At 39.0% G+C, this 23,624-nt stretch overlaps 1 protein-coding gene across 50 annotated transcripts in view; it reads left to right on the plus strand.

The window, feature by feature from the left end:
* Nucleotides 1–23,624, plus strand: part of TRDN (triadin) — a 950,114-nt gene that overhangs the window by 704,520 nt on the left and 221,970 nt on the right. For 9 of the 50 annotated variants that reach the window (XM_053710723.1, XM_053710728.1, XM_053710740.1 and 6 more), the window contains exons 42-47: nucleotides 833–880; nucleotides 997–1,044; nucleotides 5,180–5,227; nucleotides 16,937–16,984; nucleotides 18,351–18,398; nucleotides 20,061–20,108. In XM_053710723.1, coding sequence (XP_053566698.1) covers nucleotides 833–880; nucleotides 997–1,044; nucleotides 5,180–5,227; nucleotides 16,937–16,984; nucleotides 18,351–18,398; nucleotides 20,061–20,108 — 288 coding nt within the window. The remainder of the gene's footprint in view (nucleotides 1–832; nucleotides 881–996; nucleotides 1,045–5,179; nucleotides 5,228–16,936; nucleotides 16,985–18,350; nucleotides 18,399–20,060; nucleotides 20,109–23,624) is intronic. The other 41 variants (XM_053710722.1, XM_053710727.1, XM_053710733.1 and 38 more) reach the window with 19 other exon arrangements.

A 23,624-nucleotide genomic window follows, 5' to 3' on the forward strand; every position in this document is an offset into this window, starting at 1 on the left:
AGGGGTTAATAAATATAATATAGGGGTCGGCGGTGTTAGGGGCAGCAGATTAGGGGTACATAGGGATAACGTAGGTGGCGGCGCTTTGCGGTCGGAAGATTAGGGGTTAATTATTTTAAGTAGCTGGCGGCGACGTTGAGGGGGCAGATTAGGGGTTAATAAATATAATATAGGGGTCGGCGGTGTTAGGGGCAGCAGATTAGGGGTACATAGGGATAACGTAGGTGGCGGCGCTTTTCGGTCGGAAGATTAGGGGTTAATTATTTTAAGTAGCTGGCGGCGACGTTGTGGGGGGCAGGTTAGGGGTTAATAAATGTAATACAGGGGTCGGCGGGGTTAGGGGCAGCAGATTAGGGGTACATAAGTATAACGTAGGTGGCGGTCGGCAGATTAGGGGTTAAAAAATTTAATCGAGTGGCGGCGATGTGGGGGGAGCTCGGTTTAGGGGTACATAGGTAGTTGATGGGTGTTAGTGTACTCTAGGGTACAGTAGTTAAGAGCTTTATGAACCGGCGTTAGCCAGAAAGCTCTTAACTCCTGCTATTTTCAGGCGGCTGAAGTTTTGTCGTTAGAGCTCTAACGCTCACTTCAGAAACGACTCTAAATACCGGCGTTAGAAAGATCCCATTGAAAAGATAGGATACGCAAATGGCGTAGGGGGATCTGCGGTATGGAAAAGTCGCGGCTGAAAAGTGAGCGTTAGACCCTTTAATCACTGACTCCAAATACCAGCGGGCGGCCAAAACCAGCGTTAGGAGCCTCTAACGCTGGTTTTGACGGCTACCGCCGAACTCCAAATCTAGGCCTAACAAATTTACATGATATTCCATAGAGACACCTGAGAAAAAACATGAAAAAGAAACAACACAACCAATAAAAGGTAACTATTATTGCTGAAAAATATCTTTAAAGAATAAGACACTTCACTGAGGTCTATTCACAAAGCTGGGACTTGCCATCTTGATTTTGCTATCAAATTAATATTATATTCCATAGAGACACCTGTGAAAAAACATGAAAAAGAAACAACGCAACCAATAAAAGGTAACTATCATTACAGAAAAATATATTTAAAGTAACTTTTAAAGGGACATAATACTCATATGCTAAATCACTTGAAACTGATGCAGTGTTACTGTAAAAAGCAGACAGCAAAATATCAAATAAGGAAAAACTATGTAAAAAAGGAAGAGATTTTACCTCACAATTTCCTCAGCTCAGCAGAGTAAGTTCTGTGTAAAAAGTTATACTCAGCTGCTGCTCAGCTGAAGGTAAAAAAATGAAAAAATAAATAAATGAAGAAATGAACAGCAGCCAATCAGCATCACCAGTGCTGAGGTCATGAACTCTTACTGTGATCTCATGAGATTTCACTTAACTCTCATGAGATTTCATTGTAAACTTCCTTACACTGAATAGGGAAATAAGATGAGTGTGCATGAAAGCTCGCTCCTTCCGCTGTCCCAGGACAGACATACTGATTTGCTGCTTAGAAATCCTTTACAATGGGATGTGGCTACTGAGAAACCTTTGAGGTAAAATATCTTTCTTTTTTACATAGAGATTTTCAGGTTATATTTTCTAGTCTGCTTTTTACAGCTATACTGCATCACTTTCAAGTGTTTAAACATTTGGGTATTATGGCCCTTTAAGAATAAGGCATTTCATTGAGGTCTATTCACAGAGCTGGAACTTGCCATCTTGCTTTTGCTTTTGAAAAACATAATTTATGTAAGAACTTACCTGATAAATTAATTTCTTTCATTGTGACAAGAGTACATGAGCTAGTGATGTATGGAATATACATTCCTACCTGGAGGGGGCAAAGTTTCCGAAACCTCAAAATCAGGGGGAGTGCCTTTGATGCCAGGCATGCCCTCCAGCCTGCAAATTCATTTAGGCAGCTTTTATGTCTTTAGTACAGCCAAACGGCTAGAACATTCCTATCGGCGCTAAAGCCTAGTGCAGTTAGGATGGCATGAAGCGTCTTAACGGGGGAAGGGGTTAAAGTCTATGGAGAAGTTTCCAAACTTTACCACCTCAATGGAAACCAGGCCTTAGTTAACACTTTGAAGCTCATTTTTGCACCAGCAATGTTAACTTGACCCTTGGATTTGGCCTAGTTTCCATTGAGGTGGTAAAGTTTGGAAACGTGTGGTAAGATACAAATTCTCCATAGAGTTTAATGGAGATAAATGTTTTTACCAACAGTTTCCAAATTTACCAACTCAATGGAAACTAGGCCTATGTTGGTTTTATCCTCCCAGCTCCAGTACCCCATAGATTGCTGAATGTCTAATATTTATTGGTAAAATACATGTTCCTTGATCTTTGTTCTAAAAATAAATATTTCCATAAATCAAATGTTAAAATTGGAATATTAAATTCTAATGTATAGATATGCATTCTATTATATACATCATTTCATTGTTACTTTTCAAATAGTTATATGATACATCTGATTAACATATTCAATGTGATATAATGAAGGTTATTCAGTTACAAGAAATGTATGTTGTATATTTAGCAAACAACAAACGTTAATTTAAAGAAAATTCAGCTAACATTTCATAGTTCTAATGAAACTGCTGAAATATCCACTAATTTGTAGAACTACATTCTATGTACAGTGGGTATTGAAAATAATCACCCCCCTTGACAATAATTACATTCTGCTGCTCTGCATCCTGAAATAAAGACACAGTTTTTGTTTATCCAGTTGTATTTACTTAGTGCAACTTATATCATCCAAGTTAAAGATATAACACCAATATGTTAGACAAAAATAAAGACAATTCAAAAACAGAATCACTGAGTTGGAAAAAGGATCACCCCCTTGTGTCAGTATTTTGTTGAACCACCTTTTGCTTTAATTACCGCCTTTAGTCTGTTGGGATATGTCTCTACTAACTTTGTACATCTAGACTGTGTTATATTTGCTCACTCTTCTTTGCAGAACTGCTTCAGTCCAGTTACATTTGATGGTTACTGTTTGTGGACTGCAGTCTTCAAGTCATGCCACAGATTTTCAATGGTGTTTAAGTCTGGGCTCTGACTAGGCCATGCAAGGACATTCACCTTTCTTTTTTATCTTCAACCCCTGTGTGGTCATTTTTGCTGTGTGCTTTGGTTCATTTTCATGTTGGAAGGTAAACCTTCTTCCCATTGACAACTTCCTGGCAGAGGGCAGCAGATTTTCCTCAAGAATTTGACGTTATTTTTCCCATCCATTATTCCTTCTTTCCTGACAAGTGCTCCAGTGCCTGCTGCAGAGAAACACCCCATAACAGAATATTACCACCTCCATGCTTTACTGTAGGTATGGTGTTATTTGGATGGTTAGCTGTATTGGATTTCCTCCAGACATATCATTTGGTGTTGAGGCCAAATAATTAAATTTTAGTCTCATATGACCATAACACCTTTTTCCATGTGGCCTCAGGATCTCCATGGTGTGTTATGGCAAAGCTCAGTTGTGAATGCATGTGGCCTGTCTTGAGGAGTAGCTCTTTTCTTGCAACCCTCCCATACAAGCCACATTTGTGGAAAATGTGTGATATTGTTGTCACATGTAAACAATGACCACTCTTTGTCATAAATTCCTGCAACTGCTTCAGAGTTGCTGTGGGCCTCTTGGTAGCCTCTCTGACCAGTTTCCTCCTGGCTCTTTCATCCAGTTTGGAGCGATGTCCTGATCCAGAGAGGGTCTGTGCTGTACCAAATACCTTCCACTTCTTAATAATATACTTCACTGTGCTTCTAAGCATTGATAGAGTCTATTATATTTTCTTAGATCCATCTCCTGACTTGTGCCTGTCCACAACATTATCCCGGATACCTTTTGACAGTGCCTTGCCACCCATAGTTGATTGTTTGCTTAAGTTGCACTATCAGGGACTGAGATGCTCCAGGAAAGCTATTTTAATGCTGAGCTAATCAATATGCCCACATCTAATCACAGTTTAATGTCAAATGACTTTGTGTGTGCCATTGAGAAGGTGATTAGCTACACCTGATTGAGTTTGCAAATAATTTTAGGAGGGGGTGATCCTTTTTCTAACTCAGTGATTCTGTTTTTGAATTGTCTTTATTTTTGCTTGACATGTTGGTGTTGTATCTTTCACTTGGATGTTATAAGTTGCACTGAGTAATTACAACTGGATAAACAAAATCTGTGTCTGTCTTTATTTCAGCAAAGCAACAAAATTTGATTATTTTCAAGGGGGTGATTCTTTTCAATACCCACTGTAGAACATTTTTTGATGATCTCCTACATGCAACAATCAGAAAACAATTTAATTTTCAGCACACAGTATGCTAAATAATGTATTCTTTTAAAAACGAAAATCTTTAATGATGCTACATTATTAAACAATATGCTGCTTCCCTAACAAACTAACAAATTAACATTATATTCCATAGAGGCACCCGTGAAAAAAAACTATCATTACTGAAAAATATATTTTAAAGTAACTTTTAGGAATAAAAGACTTCATTGAGGTCTATTCACAATGCTACGACCTGCCATTTTGCTTTTTCTTTTGAAAACATTTGATGAGGGTGATTAGTTAAGCTATGTTAAGACAAACTAGAGGCCAGCTAAATTTAAATTTATAGTTGACATTTATTTCCATGGACTTCTATTGAAGCCTATGACAATTAGCATTCAATAGTTACTGTTTGAATATTCGTTATGTTATATTGAATGCATTGAAAGATATCATTCATTTATAAGAAATGTGTGTTGAACAATAATGATGCAGGGGATGATTTATAAAGGGCTGAATGGCCCCTGATGTACCTGATACCGCACAAGCCTTCAGGCTCGCCAGAAACAGCATTTTTGAAGCAGCGGTCTTAAGACCACTGCTCCTTAACTGGTCCTCTGCCTCTGAGTCTTCTGGCATCAGTCCGCCCCGATCCTTTATGATCGGGTTGATTGACAACCCCCTGCTAGCGGCATTGCACAAGCAGTTCACTCAGAACTATACCCAATCCAGAAGAAATGCATAAGAAAGATTTTTTTTATATCTTAGAAATGATGAAACTTTAAGCATATGAAGTTTCAGCACAGCAATAGTTAAGCAATTAAGCCCTTTATAAACAATATATTTCCATGCCAGTACAAACAATATGCTGCTTTCCTAACAAACTAACAAATGAACATTGTATTCCATAGAGACACCTGTGAAAAAACATGAAAAGGAAACAACACAACCAATAAAAGGTATTGGTAACTATTATTACTGACAAATGTATTTAAATGTCATTTTTAAGAATAAGACACCCCATTGAGGTCTATTAACAAAGCTGGGACTTGTCATCAGGCTTTTGCTTTTGAAAATGTTTGATGAGGGTGGTTAAGTTCAGCTATGTTAAGACAAACTAGAGGCCAGCTAAATTTAAGGTGCTCAAATCTAGCTTATTAGAGGTCCATGAGAACTGGAATTGAAGAACCTTTGCATAAAGGGACAACATTTCCCTTATAGACTGGTAAACATTTATAAATATATTTGCATTTCTTTTTTTTCTTCTGAATTGATCACAGGTGAATTTCGCAAGAGCATTGTGTTGCTAAACAACATACTTTCTCCTACATTGGTGTATCCGGTCCACGGCTTCATCCTTACTTGTGGGATATTCTCAATCCCTACAGGAAGTGGCAAAGAGAGCACACAGCAGAGCTGTCCATAAAGGTCCCCTCAGGCTCCGCCCCCCCGTCATTCTCTTTGCCGCTCTAACTAGTAGCATCTCCACGGGGGTGGTAAAGAGTATGTGGTGTTAGTTGTAGTTTTTTATTTCTTCTATCAAGAGTTTGTTATTTTAAAATAGTGCCGGCTTGTACTATTTACTCTGAAGCAGAAAGTGATGAAGATTTCTGCTGAGAGGAATATGATTTTAGCACCAGTAACTAAAATCCATTGCTGTTCCCACGCAGGACTGTTGATTACCAGAGAACTTCAGTTGGGGGGAACAGTTTGCAGGCTTAACTGCTTCAGGTATGATCAGTCATTTTTCTAACAAGACCAAGTAATGCTAGAAGACTGTCAGAAATCCCCTCAGGGATAGGTAAGCCATTTTTCTTAGACTCTGTATAAAATGATGGCTTATATTAAGGGCTCTATGCTGGTTGACACTATTGTGGGCTTAATCGATTGCTTTTTAGCATGATTTCAGTATGAATAAGGTGTTTTTTGAGACTTTTGAAACACTTATGGGGTTTAATATTGCGCCTGGCACTTAATTGGACACCTAATCTAGTCTAAAAGGCCCCTCCACTCTGGAAAGAAGAGGGAGGAGGCCTCATTTTCGCGCCTCAATTGCGCAGTTGTTTTGACTAGATAGTTCATGCAGCTTCACATGGGGAGTCCAGAGACATCAGAAAGGACTTCAGAGAGGCTTATATCCTACTTAAATAATCCCTAAGGCCTAGATTTAGAGTTTGGCGGTAAAAGGGCTGTTAACGCTCCGCGGGTTTTTTTCTGGCCGCACCATAAATTTAACTCTGGTATCGAGAGTTCAAACAAATGCTGCGTTAGGCTCCAAAAAAGGAGCGTAGAGCATTTTTACCGCAAATGCAACTCTCGATACCAGAGTTGCTTACGGACGCGGCCGGCCTCAAAAACGTGCTCGTGCACGATTCTCCCATAGGAAACAATGGGGCTGTTTGAGCTGAAAAAAAACCTAACACCTGCAAAAAAGCAGCGTTCAGCTCCTAACGCAGCCCCATTGTTTCCTATGGGGAAACACTTCCTACGTCTGCACCTAACACTCTAACATGTACCCCGAGTCTAAACACCCCTAACCTTACACTTATTAACCCCTAATCTGCCGCCCCCGCTATCGCTGACCCCTGCATTACACTTTTAACCCCTAATCTGCCGCTCCGTAAACCGCCGCCACCTACGTTATCCCTATGTACCCCTAATCTGCTGCCCTAACATCGCCGACCCCTATGTTATATTTATTAACCCCTAATCTGCCCCCCACAACGTCGCCTCCACCTGCCTACACTTATTAACCCCTAATCTGCCGAGCGGACCTGAGCGCTACTATAATAAATGTATTAACCCCTAATCCGCCTCACTAACCCTATCATAAATAGTATTAACCCCTAATCTGCCCTCCCTAACATCGCCGACACCTACCTTCAATTATTAACCCCTAATCTGACGACCGGAGCTCACCGCTATTCTAATAAATGGATTAACCCCTAAAGCTAAGTCTAACCCTAACACTAACACCCCCCTAAGTTAAATATAATTTATATCTAACGAAATAAATTAACTCTTATTAAATAACTTATTCCTATTTAAAGCTAAATACTTACCTGTAAAATAAATCCTAATATAGCTACAATATAAATTACATTTATATTATAGCTATTTTAGGATTAATATTTATTTTACAGGCAACTTTGTAATTATTTTAACCAGGTACAATAGCTATTAAATAGTTAAGAACTATTTAATAGTTACCTAGTTAAAATAATTACAAATTTACCTGTAAAATAAATCCTAACCTAAGATATAATTAAACCTAACACTATACTATCAATAAATTAATTAAATAAACTACCTACAATTACCTACAATTAACCTAACACTACACTATCAATAAATTAATTAAATACAATTGCTACAAATAAATACAATTAAATAAACTATCTAAAGTACAAAAAATAAAAAAGAACTAAGTTACAGAAAATAAAAAAATATTTACAAACATAAGAAAAATATTACAACAATTTTAAACTAATTACACCTACTCTAAGCCCCCTAATAAAATAACAAAGACCCCCAAAATAAAAAATTCCCTACCCTATTCTAAAATACAAAAATTACAAGCTCTTTTACCTTACCAGCCCTGAACAGGGCCCTTTGCGGGGCATGCCCCAAGAATTTCAGCTCTTTTGCCTGTAAAAAAAAACATACAATACCCCCCCCCCAACATTACAACCCACCACCCACATACCCCTAATCTAACCCAAACCCCCTTAAATAAACCTAACACTAATCCCCTGAAGATCTTCCTACCTTGTCTTCACCATCCAGGTATCACCCATCCGTCCTGGCTCCAAGATCTTCATCCAACCCAAGCGGGGGTTGGCGATCCATAATCCGGTGCTCCAAAGTCTTCCTCCTATCCGGCAAGAAGAGGACATCCGGACCGGCAAACATCTTCTCCAAGCGGCATCTTCTATGTTCTTCCATCCGATGACGACCGGCTCCATCTTGAAGACCTCCAGCGCGGATCCATCCTCTTCTTCTGACGACTAGACGACGAATGACGGTTCCTTTAAGGGACGTCATCCAAGATGGCGTCCCTCGAATTCCGATTGGCTGATAGGATTCTATCAGCCAATCGGAATTAAGGTAGGAATATTCTGATTGGCTGATGGAATCAGCCAATCAGAATCTAGTTCAATCCGATTGGCCGATCCAATCAGCCAATCAGATTGAGCTCGCATTCTATTGGCTGATCGGAACAGCCAATAGAATGCGAGCTCAATCTGATTGGCTGATTGGATCAGCCAATCGGATTGAACTTGATTCTGATTGGCTGATTCCATCAGCCAATCAGAAAATTCCTACCTTAATTCCGATTGGCTGATAGAATCCTATCAGCCAATCGGAATTCGAGGGACGCCATCTTGGATGACGTCCCTTAAAGGAACCGTCATTCGTCGTCTAGTCGTCGGAAGAAGAGGATGGATCCGCGCTGGAGGTCTTCAAGATGGAGCCGGTCGTCATCGGATGGAAGAACATAGAAGATGCCGCTTGGAGAAGATGTTTGCCGGTCCGGATGTCCTCTTCTTGCCGGATAGGAGGAAGACTTTGGAGCACCGGATTATGGATCGCCAACCCCCGCTTGGGTTGGATGAAGATCTTGGAGCCAGGACGGATCGGTGATACCTGGATGGTGAAGACAAGGTAGGAAGATCTTCAGGGGATTAGTGTTAGGTTTATTTAAGGGGGTTTGGGTTAGATTAGGGGTATGTGGGTGGTGGGTTGTAATGTTGGGGGGGGGTATTGTATGTTTTTTTTTACAGGCAAAAGAGCTGAAATTCTTGGGGCATGCCCCGCAAAGGGCCCTGTTCAGGGCTGGTAAGGTAAAAGAGCTTGTAATTTTTGTATTTTAGAATAGGGTAGGGAATTTTTTATTTTGGGGGTCTTTGTTATTTTATTAGGGGGCTTAGAGTAGGTGTAATTAGTTTAAAATTGTTGTAATATTTTTCTTATGTTTGTAAATATTTTTTTATTTTCTGTAACTTAGTTCTTTTTTATTTTTTGTACTTTAGATAGTTTATTTAATTGTATTTATTTGTAGCAATTGTGTTTAATTAATTTATTGATAGTGTAGTGTTAGGTTAATTGTAGGTAATTGTAGGTAGTTTATTTAATTATTTTATTGATAGGGTAGTGTTAGGTTTAATTATATCTTAGGTTAGGATTTATTTTACAGGTAAATTTGTAATTATTTTAACTAGGTAACTATTAAATAGTTCTTAACTATTTAATAGCTATTGTACCTGGTTAAAATAATTACAAAGTTGCCTGTAAAATAAATATTAATCCTAAAATAGCTATAATATAATTATAATTTATATTGTAGCTATATTAGGATTTATTTTACAGGTAAGTATTTAGCTTTAAATAGGAATAAGTTATTTAATAAGAGTTAATTTATTTCGTTAGATGTAAATTATATTTAACTTAGGGGGGTGTTAGTGTTAGGGTTAGACTTAGCTTTAGGGGTTAATACATTTATTAGAATAGCGGTGAGTTCCGGTCGTCAGATTAGGGGTTAATAATTGAAGGTAGGTGTCGGCGATGTTAGGGAGGGCAGATTAGGGGTTAATACTATTTATGATAGGGTTAGTGAGGCGGGTTAGGGGTTAATAACTTTATTATAGTAGCGCTCAGGTCCGCTCGGCAGATTAGGGGTTAATAAGTGTAGGCAGGTGTCGGCGACGTTGTGGGGGGCAGATTAGGGGTTAATAAATATAACATAGGGGTCGGCGATGTTAGGGGCAGCAGATTAGGGGTACATAGGGATAACGTAGGTGGCAGCGATTTGCGGTCGGAAGATTAGGGGTTAATTATTTTAAGTAGCTGGCGGCGACGTTGTGGGGGGCAAGTTAGGGGTTAATAAATATAATATAGGGGTCGGCGGGGTTAGGGGCAGCAGATTAGGGGTACATAAGTATAACGTAGGTGGCGGTCGGCAGATTAGGGGTTAAAATTTTTAATCGAGTGGCGGCGATGTGGGGGGAGCTCGGTTTAGGGGTACATAGGTAGTTTATGGGTGTTAGTGTACTTTAGGGTACAGTAGTTAAGAGCTTTATAAACCGGCGTTAGCCAGAAAGCTCTTAACTCCTGCTATTTTCAGGCGGCTGGAATCTTGTCGTTAGAGCTCTAACGCTCACTGCAGAAACGACTCTAAATACCAGCGTTAGAAAGATCCCATTGAAAAGATAGGCTACGCAAATGGCGTAGGGGGATCTGCGGTATGGAAAAGTCGCGGCTGCAAAGTGAGCGTTAGACCCTTTAATCACTGACTCCAAATACCAGCGGGCGCCCAAAACCAGCGTTAGGAGCCTCTAACGCTGGTTTTGACGGCTACCGCCGAACTCTAAATCTAGGCCTAAGGAAGGTAAAAGCCACAGTAGAGGCATTGTCCTGTAGTGTTTTTAACCGGTTAACTGCTGTTATTAGCTCCGGTTTGGGCATTAAGGGGTTAATTGGTCTGAAAATTTGTGTGCAATCTTTTCAAAGCATTAAGACACTGTGGTGAAAATTTCATTAAAATCGGATGTTTATTTTATGTTTTTTTGATGTTTCAGTAATAAAGTGTGCACTTTTATTATTTAAAGACACAGTAACGTTTTTGTCAAAATTAATTTTTATTGCATTGAAGTTCACACATTTATGTGTGAAGTGTGCCATAGCGTCCAAACAGCTTAAGGACCGTACAGTCACGCTTAAAGATGTAGCCGAAGATGATTCTTTTGCTGAAGGTAGTGAGGATAGCCCGCTATCCCCTCCTTCTGTGTCAACACCAGCTATGCCCGCGCAAGCGATGCCCAGTACATCTAGCGCACCAATTGCTATTACTATGCAATAGTTAGCAGCAGTAATGGATAATTCTCTCGCAGCATTTTTATCCAAACTGCCAGCTTTTCCAAGGAAGCGTGATTGCTCAGTTTTAAATACAGAAAATGAGCAAGCAGACGCAGAGGATAATTTATCTGTAGTGCCCTCACATCAATCTGACTTGGCGGTGAGGGAGGGTTTGTCTGAGGGAGAAATTTCTGACACAGGAAAAGTTTCTCAGCAGGCAGAGCCAGATACCATAGAATTTAAATTTAAACTAGAACACCTCCGCACCCTGCTTAAGGAGGTCCTAGCCACACTTGATGATTGTGACCCTTTGGTGGTCCCAGAAAAATTGTGTAAAATGGACAAATTCTTAGAGGTCCCAGTACACACTGATGCGTTTCCGATACCTAAGAGGGTGGCGGATATCGTGACTAGGGAGTGGGAGAAGCCAGGTGTACCTTTTGTTCCCCCTCCTATATTTAAGAAAATGTTCCCAATTGTTGACCCCAAAAGGGACGCGTGGCAGACGGTCCCTAAGGTAGAGGGGGCAGTTTCAACGCTAGCTAAGCGCACGACTATACAAATAGAAGACAGTTGCGCTTTCAAAGATCCTATGGATAAAAAATTAGAAGGTTTACTTAAGAAAATTTTTGTTCAACAGGGTTTTCTTCTTCAACCAATTTCTTGCATTATTCCTGTAACCACTGCAGCGGCTTTTTGGTTTGAGGAACTAGAAGAAGGAGACTTCTTATGATGAAGTCATGGACAGAATTCACGCCCTGAAGTTGGCTAATTCTTTCATTACAGATGCCGCTTTTCAGTTAGCTAAATTAGCGGTGAAAAATTCTGGTTTCGCAATTGTGGCGCGCAGAGCGCTTTGGCTAAAATCTTGGTCGGCGGATGTGTTGTCCAAAACAAAATTGCTTAATATTCCTTTCAAGGGTAAGACCCTATTCGGGCCAGAGTTGAAATAAATTATTTCAGATATCACTGGGGGAAAGGGCCATGCCCTTCCACAGGATAGACCTTTCAAAGCTAAAAATAAGTCTAATTTTCGTTCCTTTCGCAATTTCAGGAACGGACCGGCTTCTACCTCTACAGCCACTAGGCAAGAGGGTAATGCATCCCAGCCCAAACCAGCATGGAAACCATTGCAAGGGTAAACAGGGCAAGAAGCCTGCTGCTGCTACCAAGACAGCATGAAGGGGTAGCCCCCGATCCAGGACCGGATCTAGTAGGGGGCAGACTTTCTCTCTTTGCTCAGGCTTGGGCAAGAGATGTTCCGGACCCCTGGGCACTAGAAATTGTCTCTCAGGGGTATCTTCTAGAATTCAAGGACTTTCCTCCAAAGGGAAGGTTCCACATGTCTCGCTTATCTTTAGACCAGATAAAGAGACAGGCATTCTTACATTGCGTAGAAGACCTTCTAAAAATGGGAGTGATAAACCCAGTTCCAACAGCAGAACAAGGACTGGGTTTTTACTCAAACCTGTTTGTAGTTCTCAAAAAGGAAGGAACTTTCAGGCCAATTCTGGATTTAAAAATCCTAAACAAAATTCCTCAGAGTTCCATCATTCAAAATGGAAACCATTCGGACAATTTTACCAATGATCCAGGAGGGTCAATATATGACTAACGTGGACTTAAAGGATGCATACCTGCATATTCCTATCCACAAAGATCACCATCAGTTCCTGAGGTTTGCCTTTCTGGACAAGCATTACCAGTTCGTGGCTCTTCCCTTCGGATTGGCCACTGCTCCCAGAATTTTCACAAAGGTGCTAGGGTCCCTTCTAGCGGTGCTAAGGCCAAGGGGCATTGCAGTAGTACCTTACCTAGACGACATCTTAATACAAGCGTCGTCCTTTCACAAAGCAAAGGCTCATACGGACATTATTCTAGCCTTTCTAAGGGCTCACGGGTGGAAGGTGAACATAGAAAAGAGTTCTCTGTCCCCGTTCACAAGGGTTCACAAGGGTTCCCTTCCTGGGAACAATAATTGACTCGGTAGAAATGAAAATCTTTCTGACAGAGGTCAGGAAGTTAAAACTTTTGAACACTTGTCGAGTTCTTCATGCCATTCCTCAACCCTCCATAGCTCAGTGCATGGAGGTAATAGGACTAATGGTTGCGGCAATGGACGTGGTTCCCTTTGCTCGAATTAATTTAAGTCCACTGCAACTGTGTATGCTCAAACAGTGGAATGGGGATTATGCAGATTTGTCTCCCCAGATACAAATGGACCAGAAAACCAGATACTCACTACTCTGGTGGTTGTCTCAGGATCACCTGTCTCAGGGAATGAGTTTCCGCAGAGCGGAGTGGATCATTGTCACGACCGACGCCAGCCTCTTAGGCTGGGGTGCGGTCTGGGAGTCCCTGAAAGCTCAGGGTCTATGGTCTCAGGAGGAATCTCTTCTCCAGATAAACATTTTGGAATTGAGAGCGATATTCAATGCGCTCCAGGCATTGCCTCAACTAGCGGAGGCCATATTCATCAGATTTCAGTCGGACAACATGACGACTGTAGCGTACATCAATCATCAGGGAGGAACAAAGAGTTCCCTGGCGATGAGGGAGGCATCCAAGATCATCAAATGGGAAGAGGATTACTCCTGCCATCTATCAGCAATTCACATCCCAGGAGTGGACAACTGGGAAGCAGATTATCTGAGTCATCAGACTTTCCATCCGGGGGAGTGGGAACTTCACCCGGAGGTTTTTGCCCAGTTAACTCAACTATGGGGCCTTCCAGATCTGGATCTGATGGCGTCACGTCAGAACTCCAAAGTTCCACGCTATGGGTCCAGGTCCAGGGATCCCAAGGTGACATTGGTAGATGCCTGAGTGGCGCCTTGGTCGTTCAATCTAGCTTATGTCTTTCCACCGTTTCCTCTTCTCCCCCGGCTAGTAGCCAGGATCAAACAGGAGAAGGCTTCGGTAATTCTGATAGCTCCTGCGTGGCCACGCAGGACTTGGTATGCAGACCTGGTGAATATGTCATCGGTTCCACCATGGAAGCTACCTTTGAGGCATTACCTTCTAATCCAAGGTCCATTCGAACATCCAAACCTAGTTTCTCTGCAACTGACTGCTTGGAGATTGAACACTTGATTCTAGCTAAGCGTGGGTTTTCGGAATCAGTTATAGATACTCTGATCCAGGCTAGAAAGCCTGTCACCAGGAAAAATTACCATAAGATATGGCGGAAATATCTTTGCTGGTGCGAATCCAAGGGTTACTCATGGAGTAAGATTAGGATTCCAAGGTTACTATCTTTTCTCCAAGAAGGATTGGAGAAAGGTCTGTCAGCTAGTTCCTTAAAAGGACAGATATCTGCTCTGTCTGTTTTGTTACACAAGCGTCTGGCAGCCGTGCCAGATGTTCAGGCGTTTGTACAGGCTTTAGTCAGAATCAAGCCTGTCTACAGACCTGTGGCTCCTCCATGGAGTCTAAATTTATTTCTTTCAGTTCTTCAAGGGGTTCCGTTTGAACCTCTACATTCCATAGATATTAAGTTACTATCTTGGAAAGTTTTGTTTTTGGTAGCTATTTCTTCTGCTAGAAGAGTTTCTGAATTGTCTGCTTTGCAGTGTAATTCACCCTATCTGGTGTTTCATTCAGATAAGGTCGTTTTACATACCAAACCTGGTTTTCTTCCAAAAGTGGTTTCCAATAAGAATATTAACCAGGAAATAGTTGTTCCTTCTCTGTGTCCTAATCCAGTTTCTAACAAGGAACGTCTGTTACACAATCTTGATGTGGTTCGTGCTTTGAAGTTTTATCTAAAAGCAACTAAAGACTTCAGACAAACATCATCCTTGTTTGTCGTCTATTCTGGCAAGAGGAGAGGTCAAAAGGCAACTGCGACCTCTCTGTCTTTCTGGCTGAAAAGCATCATCCGGTTGGCTTATGAGACTGCTGGAAGGCAGCCTCCTGAACGAATTACAGCTCACTCTACTAGAGCTGTGGCTTCCACATGGGCTTTCAAGAATGAGGCTTCTGTTGAACAGATCTGTAAGGCAGCGACTTGGTCTTCACTGCATACATTTGCCAAATTTTACAAATTCGATACTTTTGCTTCTTCGGAGGCTATTTTTGGGAGAAAGGTTTTGTAAGCAGTGGTGCCTTCCGTTTAGGTTATCTGACTTGTTCCCTCCCTTCATTCGTGTCCTAAAGCTTTGGTATTGGTTCCCACAAGTAAGGATGAAGCCGTGGACCGGATACACCAATGTAGGAGAAAACAGAATTTGTGTTTACCTGATAAATTTCTTTCTCCTACGGTGTATCCGGTCCATGGCCCACCCTGGCATTTGGTCAGGTTTAAATTTATTTTTGTAAACTACAGTCACCACTGCACCCTATGGTTCTCCTTTTTCTCCTAACCGTCGGTCGAATGACTGGGGGGGGCGGAGCCTGAGGAGAGCTATATGGACAGCTCTGCTGTGTGCTCTCTTTGCCACTTCCTGTAGGGATTGAGAATATCCCACAAGTAAGGATGAAGCCGTGGACCGGATACACCGTAGGAGAAAGAAATTTATCAGGTAAACATAAATTCTGTTTTTCTTCTAAAAGCTACCATGTTGCTAAACATTAAAGTAAAATAAGAGCAAAATATGCTTAACACCAGAAATTTCTTTGCACCTAAAAATTGAGGCGGTAAATTGTGGAAACTGGTGATAATTTTTTTTTATTTTCATTAACCCTTTCCAGCCGGGACTTATTTGTCTACATCAGAAAAAAGTTCTGATGTAAACAAATAAGTAAAAATTAAAAACACAAGATCGTGTGATTGCAATGATGGTATCAGGTCAGGGGGAGTGTGTATGATGTTAGGCACGCCCTTCAGCCAGCAATCTCATTTAGGAAGCGTTAATGGCTTCAGTACAGCCAAACGGCTAGAACATTCCATGACAGCCTATTGGCTCTAAAGCCCAGTGCAATTAGGATTGCATGGAATTCCTAAAGAGGTTAAAATGTACCACCTCAATGGAAACTAGGCCTTAGTTAATACTTTGAAACTCAATTTTGCACCACCAATGTAAACTTGAACTTTGGATTAGGCCTAGTTTCTATTGAGGTGGTAAAGTTTGGAAATTGGTGGTAACATAAAAATTCTCCATAGAGTTCAATAAAGTTTTTACAGACAGTTTCCAAAATGTACCACCTCAATGGAAACTAAGCATATGGGCTAGTTTCCATTGTGGTGGTAAAGTTTGGAAACTGGTGGTAAAAACATTTATCTCTATTAAAGTCTATGGAGAATTTTTTTGTTACCACCAATTTCCAAACTTTACCACCTCAATAGAAACCAGACCCATGTTGGCTAAATCCTCCCAGCTCCAGTACCACCAAGTTTGCTGAATGTCTATTATTTATTGGTAAAATACATTTTCCTAGATCTTTTTTTCTATTAGTAGAATCTTACTATAAAACAAATGTTACTATTCATCATTTCATTGTTACTTTTCAAATAGTTATATGCTACATCTGACATTTAAACATTCAATTTGATATAGTGAAGGTTATTCTTCAGTTGCAAGAAATGCATGTTGTATATCCAGCAAGCAATGAACGTTCATTTAAAGCAAATTCAGCCAACATTTCATAGTTCTAATGAAGCTGCTGAAATATCCACTCATTTGTAGAACTACATTCTGTGTAGAAATGTTTTTGATGATCTACATACAATTAACTAGAAAACTTTTTAAATTTCCCCATACTGTATGTTAAATAATGTATTCTTTTAAAAATGACAAACTTTGATGACACTACATAGTTATGCAATATTCTGCTTCCCTAACAAACTAACAAATAATTATTATATTTCATAGAGACACCTGTGAAAAAACATGAAAAAGAACCAACACAACAAACAAAAGGTAAATACCATAGTTCCAAAATATTTATATGGCTTTAACATGAGTCCAGTAGTTAAAGGGACACTAAACCCAATTTTTATTTCTTTAATGATTCAGATAGAGCATGCAATTTTAAGCAACTTTCTAATTTACTCCTGTTATCAATTTTTCTTCATTCTCTTGCAATCTTTATTTAAAAAGCAGCAAGTTTAGGAGCCGGACCATTTTTGGTTCGGAACCTGGGTTGCGCTTGCATATGTTGGCTAAATGTAACCACCAATAAGCAAGCGCTATCCAGGGTGCTGAGCCTAAAATGGGCCGGATCCTAAGCTTTACATTCCTGCTTTTTAAATAAAGATAGCAAGAGAACAAAGAAAAATTGTTAATAGGAGTAAATTAGAAAGTGGCTTAAGATTGCATGTTCTGAATCATAAAAATAAATTGGGTTTAGTATCCCTTTTATTGTGTTGCTTTTAGACTCCCAGATAAGTAAATGCATGCCATAAAGAAGAAACATATTTTGTTAACTTCCTAGATTTTATATATTTGACAATTTTAGTATATCAGCATGTTAATTTTGTTGTTTAAAAATACACATTTTTTTTCACATACTGTAAACACTACAAGCAATAAGTTGTAACTTTAAAAAAATGAACAAATTAATATTATAATTTAAAGAGACATTGGTAAAAAAAACATGAGAAACAACCAACACAAACAGCCAAAGGTAACTATTACTACTGTAAAACAAATTTTAAGGAACATAATATACTCAGATAATTCATTGTGTTGGTTTAAACTTTTCAGTTATAGAATTTCCTAGTAATGGTACATACCTCTATTTATAAATAATAATATTTCAACTAATGTTACCCTTGACCTCTGCTCTAATGGCGCCATGAACTAAACAGCATAAGCTGCTTCAAAGCCCTTGCAGGGCAGGTTTGCACATGCAAGTCTACTTCCCGCAATATGAGAATATGAGCTGTCAGAGAGGAATTACCCAAACTTGCTTACTCAGGGTGATTGACAGGCCCTTCTCTCACTCTATTGGTCATGTGAGGGAAAGGGGGCAGCATTACATGTTCACTTGAACAACAGTCCACTGTATGTATGCCGTGAACCCGTGCAGACAAGTTCTCAAGCTGAGAACCTTGTCCACACACACTTTAATAAATGTTCGTATAGAAAAAATGTTTACATTCAAATATTATAACTGAAATTTATTTCCATGGACTTCTATTGAAGCCTATGACAATTAGCATTCAATAGTTACTGCTTGCATATTCGTTATATTATATTGAATGCAATGAAAATTATTTCCATGCCAGTACAAACAATATGCTGCTTTCCTAACAAACTAACAAATTAACATTATATTCTATAGAGACACCGGTGAAAAAACATGAAAAAGAAACAACACATCCAATAAAAGGTAACTATCATTACTGAAAAATATATTTTAAAGTAACTTTTAGGAATAAAATACTTCATTGAGTTCTATTCACAAAGCTAGGACTTGCCATCTTGCTTTTGCTTTTGAAAATGTTTGATGAGGGTGGTTATGCTCAGCTATTTTAAAACAAACTAAATTTAAGGTATTTAAATCTGGCATATTAATGTGGTGCCTCGGGAGTGGAATTGAAGAACCTTTGCATAAAGGGACAATATTTCCTATATACATGGTATTGCAAAATGTTAAACATTTTTAAAACAGGTAAAAAAACATACATATTCCTTTAAGAAATTATATGAACTAAACATGGAAGGCTAACATGTATGTCTGTTTAGTAAACAATTATAAATGCTTTATCCTCACATCTTCAGCACCTTCTAGATTGGAGAATGCGTCTTAAGACCACTGCTCCTTAACTCTTACACTTATGCTGAGTGTATGCTGTCGGCATTTATCGATGTCTAGCAGACATGATCGCTACAGTGGATCATGTCCGCCAGACACATGATAAATCGGCCCCCATATATTCAAACAGTCTATTACAATCGTCAATTCATTGTTACTTTTAAAACAGTTCTATGTGAATCTGAAATTTTAATATTCCATTTAATATAGTGAAGGTTACCATTCAGTTGCAAGAAATGTATGCTGTATATCCAGCATACAACTAATGCTCATATAAAGCAAATTAAAGGTACAGTCTAGTACCTGAAAATTGCTACCAAGCTCCGCCCACAGCTTTCTTCTTGTCCAGTTGGCTGTTGTCTTGTATGACAATTTAGCAGTGCACATTTGATATTTTTCAGTTAGCTATTTCAAATTGCACATGCACAAATCAGTGCATTTAAAAGTTCATCATGATTGAAGAAACTTAACATCCTAACAAACAATGAATATTTAAATGTTTTCTGTACTTCTTACAAGCTTATATGTGTGGAACCAGTTGTAAGATGCTTCTATGGTATGTAACAATAAATAATCAAAGTTATGTATTGGGTCTAGACTGTCCCTTTAAAGGGACTGTCAACACCAAAATTGTAATTGTTTAAAAAGATAGATAATGCCTTAACTACCCATTCCCCAGCTTTGCACAACCAACATTGTTATATTAATATACTTTATCACATTTAAACCTCTACATTTCTGCCTGTTTCTAAGTAACTACAGACAACCTAATATCACAGGAGACTGCTAGTTCATGTGGGCCATATAGATAACATTGTTCTCACGCTCGTGGGTTGTGGATGACACTGCACTAATTGGCTAAAATAGATAATAAATAGCCATGTGATCAGGGGGCTTTCAAAAGAGGTTTAGATACAAGGTAATCACAGAGATTAAAAGTAATTAAAAGAATAAGAAAAACCATGTTGGCTGGGCAAAACTGGGGAATGGGTAATTAAGGGATTATCTATCTTTTTAAACAGTAACAATTTTGGAGTTTATTGTACCTGATGAAACTGCTGAAATATTCACTCATTTGTAGAACTTTATTCTATGCAGAAGAATAAAATGAACCAGTAAATACAGCACTAAGTATAATGTATTCTTTTAAAAATTACAAACTTCAATGCCACCACCTGGCCATGCAATATATGCTGCTTTCCTAACAAACTAACAAATGAATGTAATATTTCGTAGAGACACTGGTGTTAAAATATGAGAAAGAACAGACACAACCAACAAAAGGTAAATACCTTGTTCCAAAATATTTATATCGAAATTATATGCATCTAGTGCTTCATTGTGTTGGTTTAATACTTACAGATAAGTAAGTGCACACAATGAAGAAGATCTGATATATTAGACCATTGTTAGTATATCAGCATGTTCATTTAGTCTTTTAGTATACTTTTTGTCACACACTGTAAACACTACATATATATTTATGTGTTTATATGTGTATATGTCTGTAAATACATATATATATACACCTTTAAATACATCAATATATATGTAAACAAATACACACACACATACAGTATATATATATATATATATATATATATATATACACACACACATATATATATATATATATATATATATATATATGTATATATATACACACACATACATATCCATCATTAGATATGTATATGTATGTATCTCAATTTTAAAGCCCTTCAGCGGCTTTTTTTTTTTCTAACACTCAAGATCTCATATCTTTGAGCCCTTATAACTTTTGTGTGCAATATTTTTTGAGAATAATTTTATTAGACGGTGTTAATATGAGTGTAAGTGTATTTTGTAATGTATTTTTGAAGAGTTTTGTGCAACTTTTTACTTTTGCAAAATAGTTAACCACAGCTCTGAAATTGCAGTAAGGATTCTAGCATAAATAACGTTTGCACTAGCGAAATCACAATTTTGCTCCACTTGTAATATCAGCACAATTAAAAAGGAGCACAAAAGATTGAGAAAACCCTTGCGAAATCGTTTGCTCTCCACTTGTAATCTAGACCTCATTATGTTATATTGAATGCATAGAATGTGATTAGTAATTTGCAAGAGATATATGCTGTGCAATCATTATAATGTATATAATAAAACATACACTCATTGCTAGAACTACACCTTAACCCCTTAATGACCGAGGACGTGCAGGGTACGTCCTCAAAAAAAAGGCAGTTAATGCCTGAGGACGTACCCTGCACGTCCTCGGTGTGGAAAGCAGCTGGAAGCGATCTTGCTCGCTTCCAGCTGCTTTCCGGTTATTGCAGTGATGCCTCGATATGGAGGCATCCTGCAATAACCTTACACGGCCATCCGATGCAGAGAGAGCCACTCTGTGGCCCTCTCTGCACCGGACATCGATGGCCGGTATCGTTGGTGGGTGGGAGCCGACTTGGGAGGCGGGTGGGCGGCCATCGGTGTTCCCTGTGTCGTCAAGGGGGGCGGGATCGGGGGCGGGCCGTTAGGGGGCGCGCACGGGCGCGCGCGCGTGCACGGAGGGTGGCGGGCGGGCGCGTGCACGGGGCGGGAGCGGGTGGGAACCGCTACACTATGGAAAAATTTTTTGGTAACAAATGGCCAAATCTTGTTTGTGCAAAAGCACAAAAAGAGATCATGGAGGGGTGGGGGGGTTGGTTTTGTGTGGGGGGAAGCTACACTGCAGAAAAATTTAATAAAAACTAAAAAAAAAACATTTTTTCTGTTAAACTGGGTACTGGCAGACAGCTGCCAGTACCCAAAATGGCGCAGATTAAGTTAGAGTGGGAGGGTTATAGAGCTGTTTGGGGGGGATCAGTGAGGTTGGGGGCTAAGGGGGGGATAGTACACAGCAGCATATGTAAATATGCTTTTTAAAAAAAAAAAAAAAAAAAACATAGCTTTTATTTTAGTACTGGCAGACTTTCTGCCAGTACTTAAGATGGCGGGGACAATTGTGGAGTGGGGGAGGGAAGAGAGCTGTTTGGGAGGGATCAGGGGGTCTGATGTTTCAGGTGGGAGGCTGAGCTCTACACTAAATGTGATATTAACCCTGCAAGCTCCCTACAAGCTACCTAATTAACCCCTTCACTGCTAGCCATAATACACGTGTGATGCGCAGCGGCATTTAGCGGCCTTCTAAATACCAAAAAGCAACGCCAAAGCCATATATGTCTGCTATTTCTGAACAAAGGGGATCCCAGAGAAGCATTTACAACCATTTGTGCCATAACTGCACAAGCTGTTTGTAAATGATTTCAGTGAGAAACCTAAAATTGTGAAAAATTTAACGTTTTTTTTAATTTGATCGCATTTGGCGGTGAAATGGTGGCATGAAATATACCAAAATGGGCCTAGATCAATACTTGGGGTTGTCTACTACACTACACTAAAGCTAAAATTACCCCAAAAAGCTCCCTACATGCTCCCTAATTAACCCCTTCACTGCTGGGCATAATACACGTGTGGTGCGCAGTGGCATTTAGTGGCATTCTAATTACCAAAAAGCAACACCAAAGCCATATAAGTCTGCTATTTCTGAACAAAGGGGATCCCAGAGAAGAATTTACAACCATTTATGCCATAATTGCACAAGCTGTTTGTAAATAATTTCAGTGAGAAACCTAAAGTTTGTGAAAAAATTTGTGAAAAAGTGAACAATTTTTTTTGTTTTAACGCATTTGGCGGTGAAATGGTGGCATGAAATATACCAAAATGGGCCTAGATCAATACTTTGGGTTGTCTACTAAAAAAAAAATATATACATGTCAATGGATATTCAGAGATTCCTGAAAGATATCAGGGTTCTAATGTAACTAGCGCTAATTTTGAAAAAAAGGGGTTTGGAAATAGCAAAGTGCTACTTGTATTTATGGCCCTATAACTTGCAAAAAAAGTAAAGAACATGTAAACATTGGGTATTTCTAAACTCAGGACAAAATTTAGAAACTATTTAGCATAGGTGTTTTTTGGTGGTTGTAGATATGTAACAGATTTTGGGGGTCAAAGTTAGAAAAAGTGTATTTTTTTTCAATTTTTCCTCATATTTTATAATTTTTTTTATAGTAAATTATAAGATATGATGAAAATAATGGTATCTTTAGAAAGTCCATTTAATGGCGAGAAAAACGGTATATAATATGTGTGGGTACAGTAAATGAGTAAGAGGAAAATTACAGCTAAACACAAACACTGCAAAAATGTAAAAATAGCCTTGGTCCCAAACGGACAGAAAATGGAAAAGTGCTGCGGTCATTAAGGGGTTAATGGGATAAAAAAAACACGCAAAAAATTGTGAATTAGAGCATACAATTTAAAAAAAAAAAAAGGTTCCAAATTACTCCTATTATCAAAAAGATGGAAAACATTCTTGCTAAACTGCTGCCATATTGTGCTCTAGCCAACTGCACGCTCTTACATCTCTGCTTTCAATAATATATACCAAGAGAACAAAGACAATTTGATGATAAAAGTAATTTAGAAAGTTTTTTAAAATGTTTAATTCATGTCCGTTTAAAAATGTGAAGTTTTAGCACATCAACATTTTAAGCAATTTAGCATAAACATTTGTCTACGTCACTACTCACAATATCCTGCTTCCCTAAGAATTTTTAATACATTACCATTATATTCCATAGGGACACCTTTGAGAAATCATGAAAAAGAAACAACACAACCAATAAAAGACAACTAATTATTGTCAAAAAAATATCCTTGAAGAATTAGACATTTCATTGAGATCTATTCACAAAACTGTGACATGCCATCTGACTT

Source organism: Bombina bombina, chromosome 4, assembly GCF_027579735.1.
Source record: "Bombina bombina isolate aBomBom1 chromosome 4, aBomBom1.pri, whole genome shotgun sequence".
NCBI classification, from domain to species: Eukaryota; Metazoa; Chordata; class Amphibia; order Anura; family Bombinatoridae; genus Bombina; species Bombina bombina.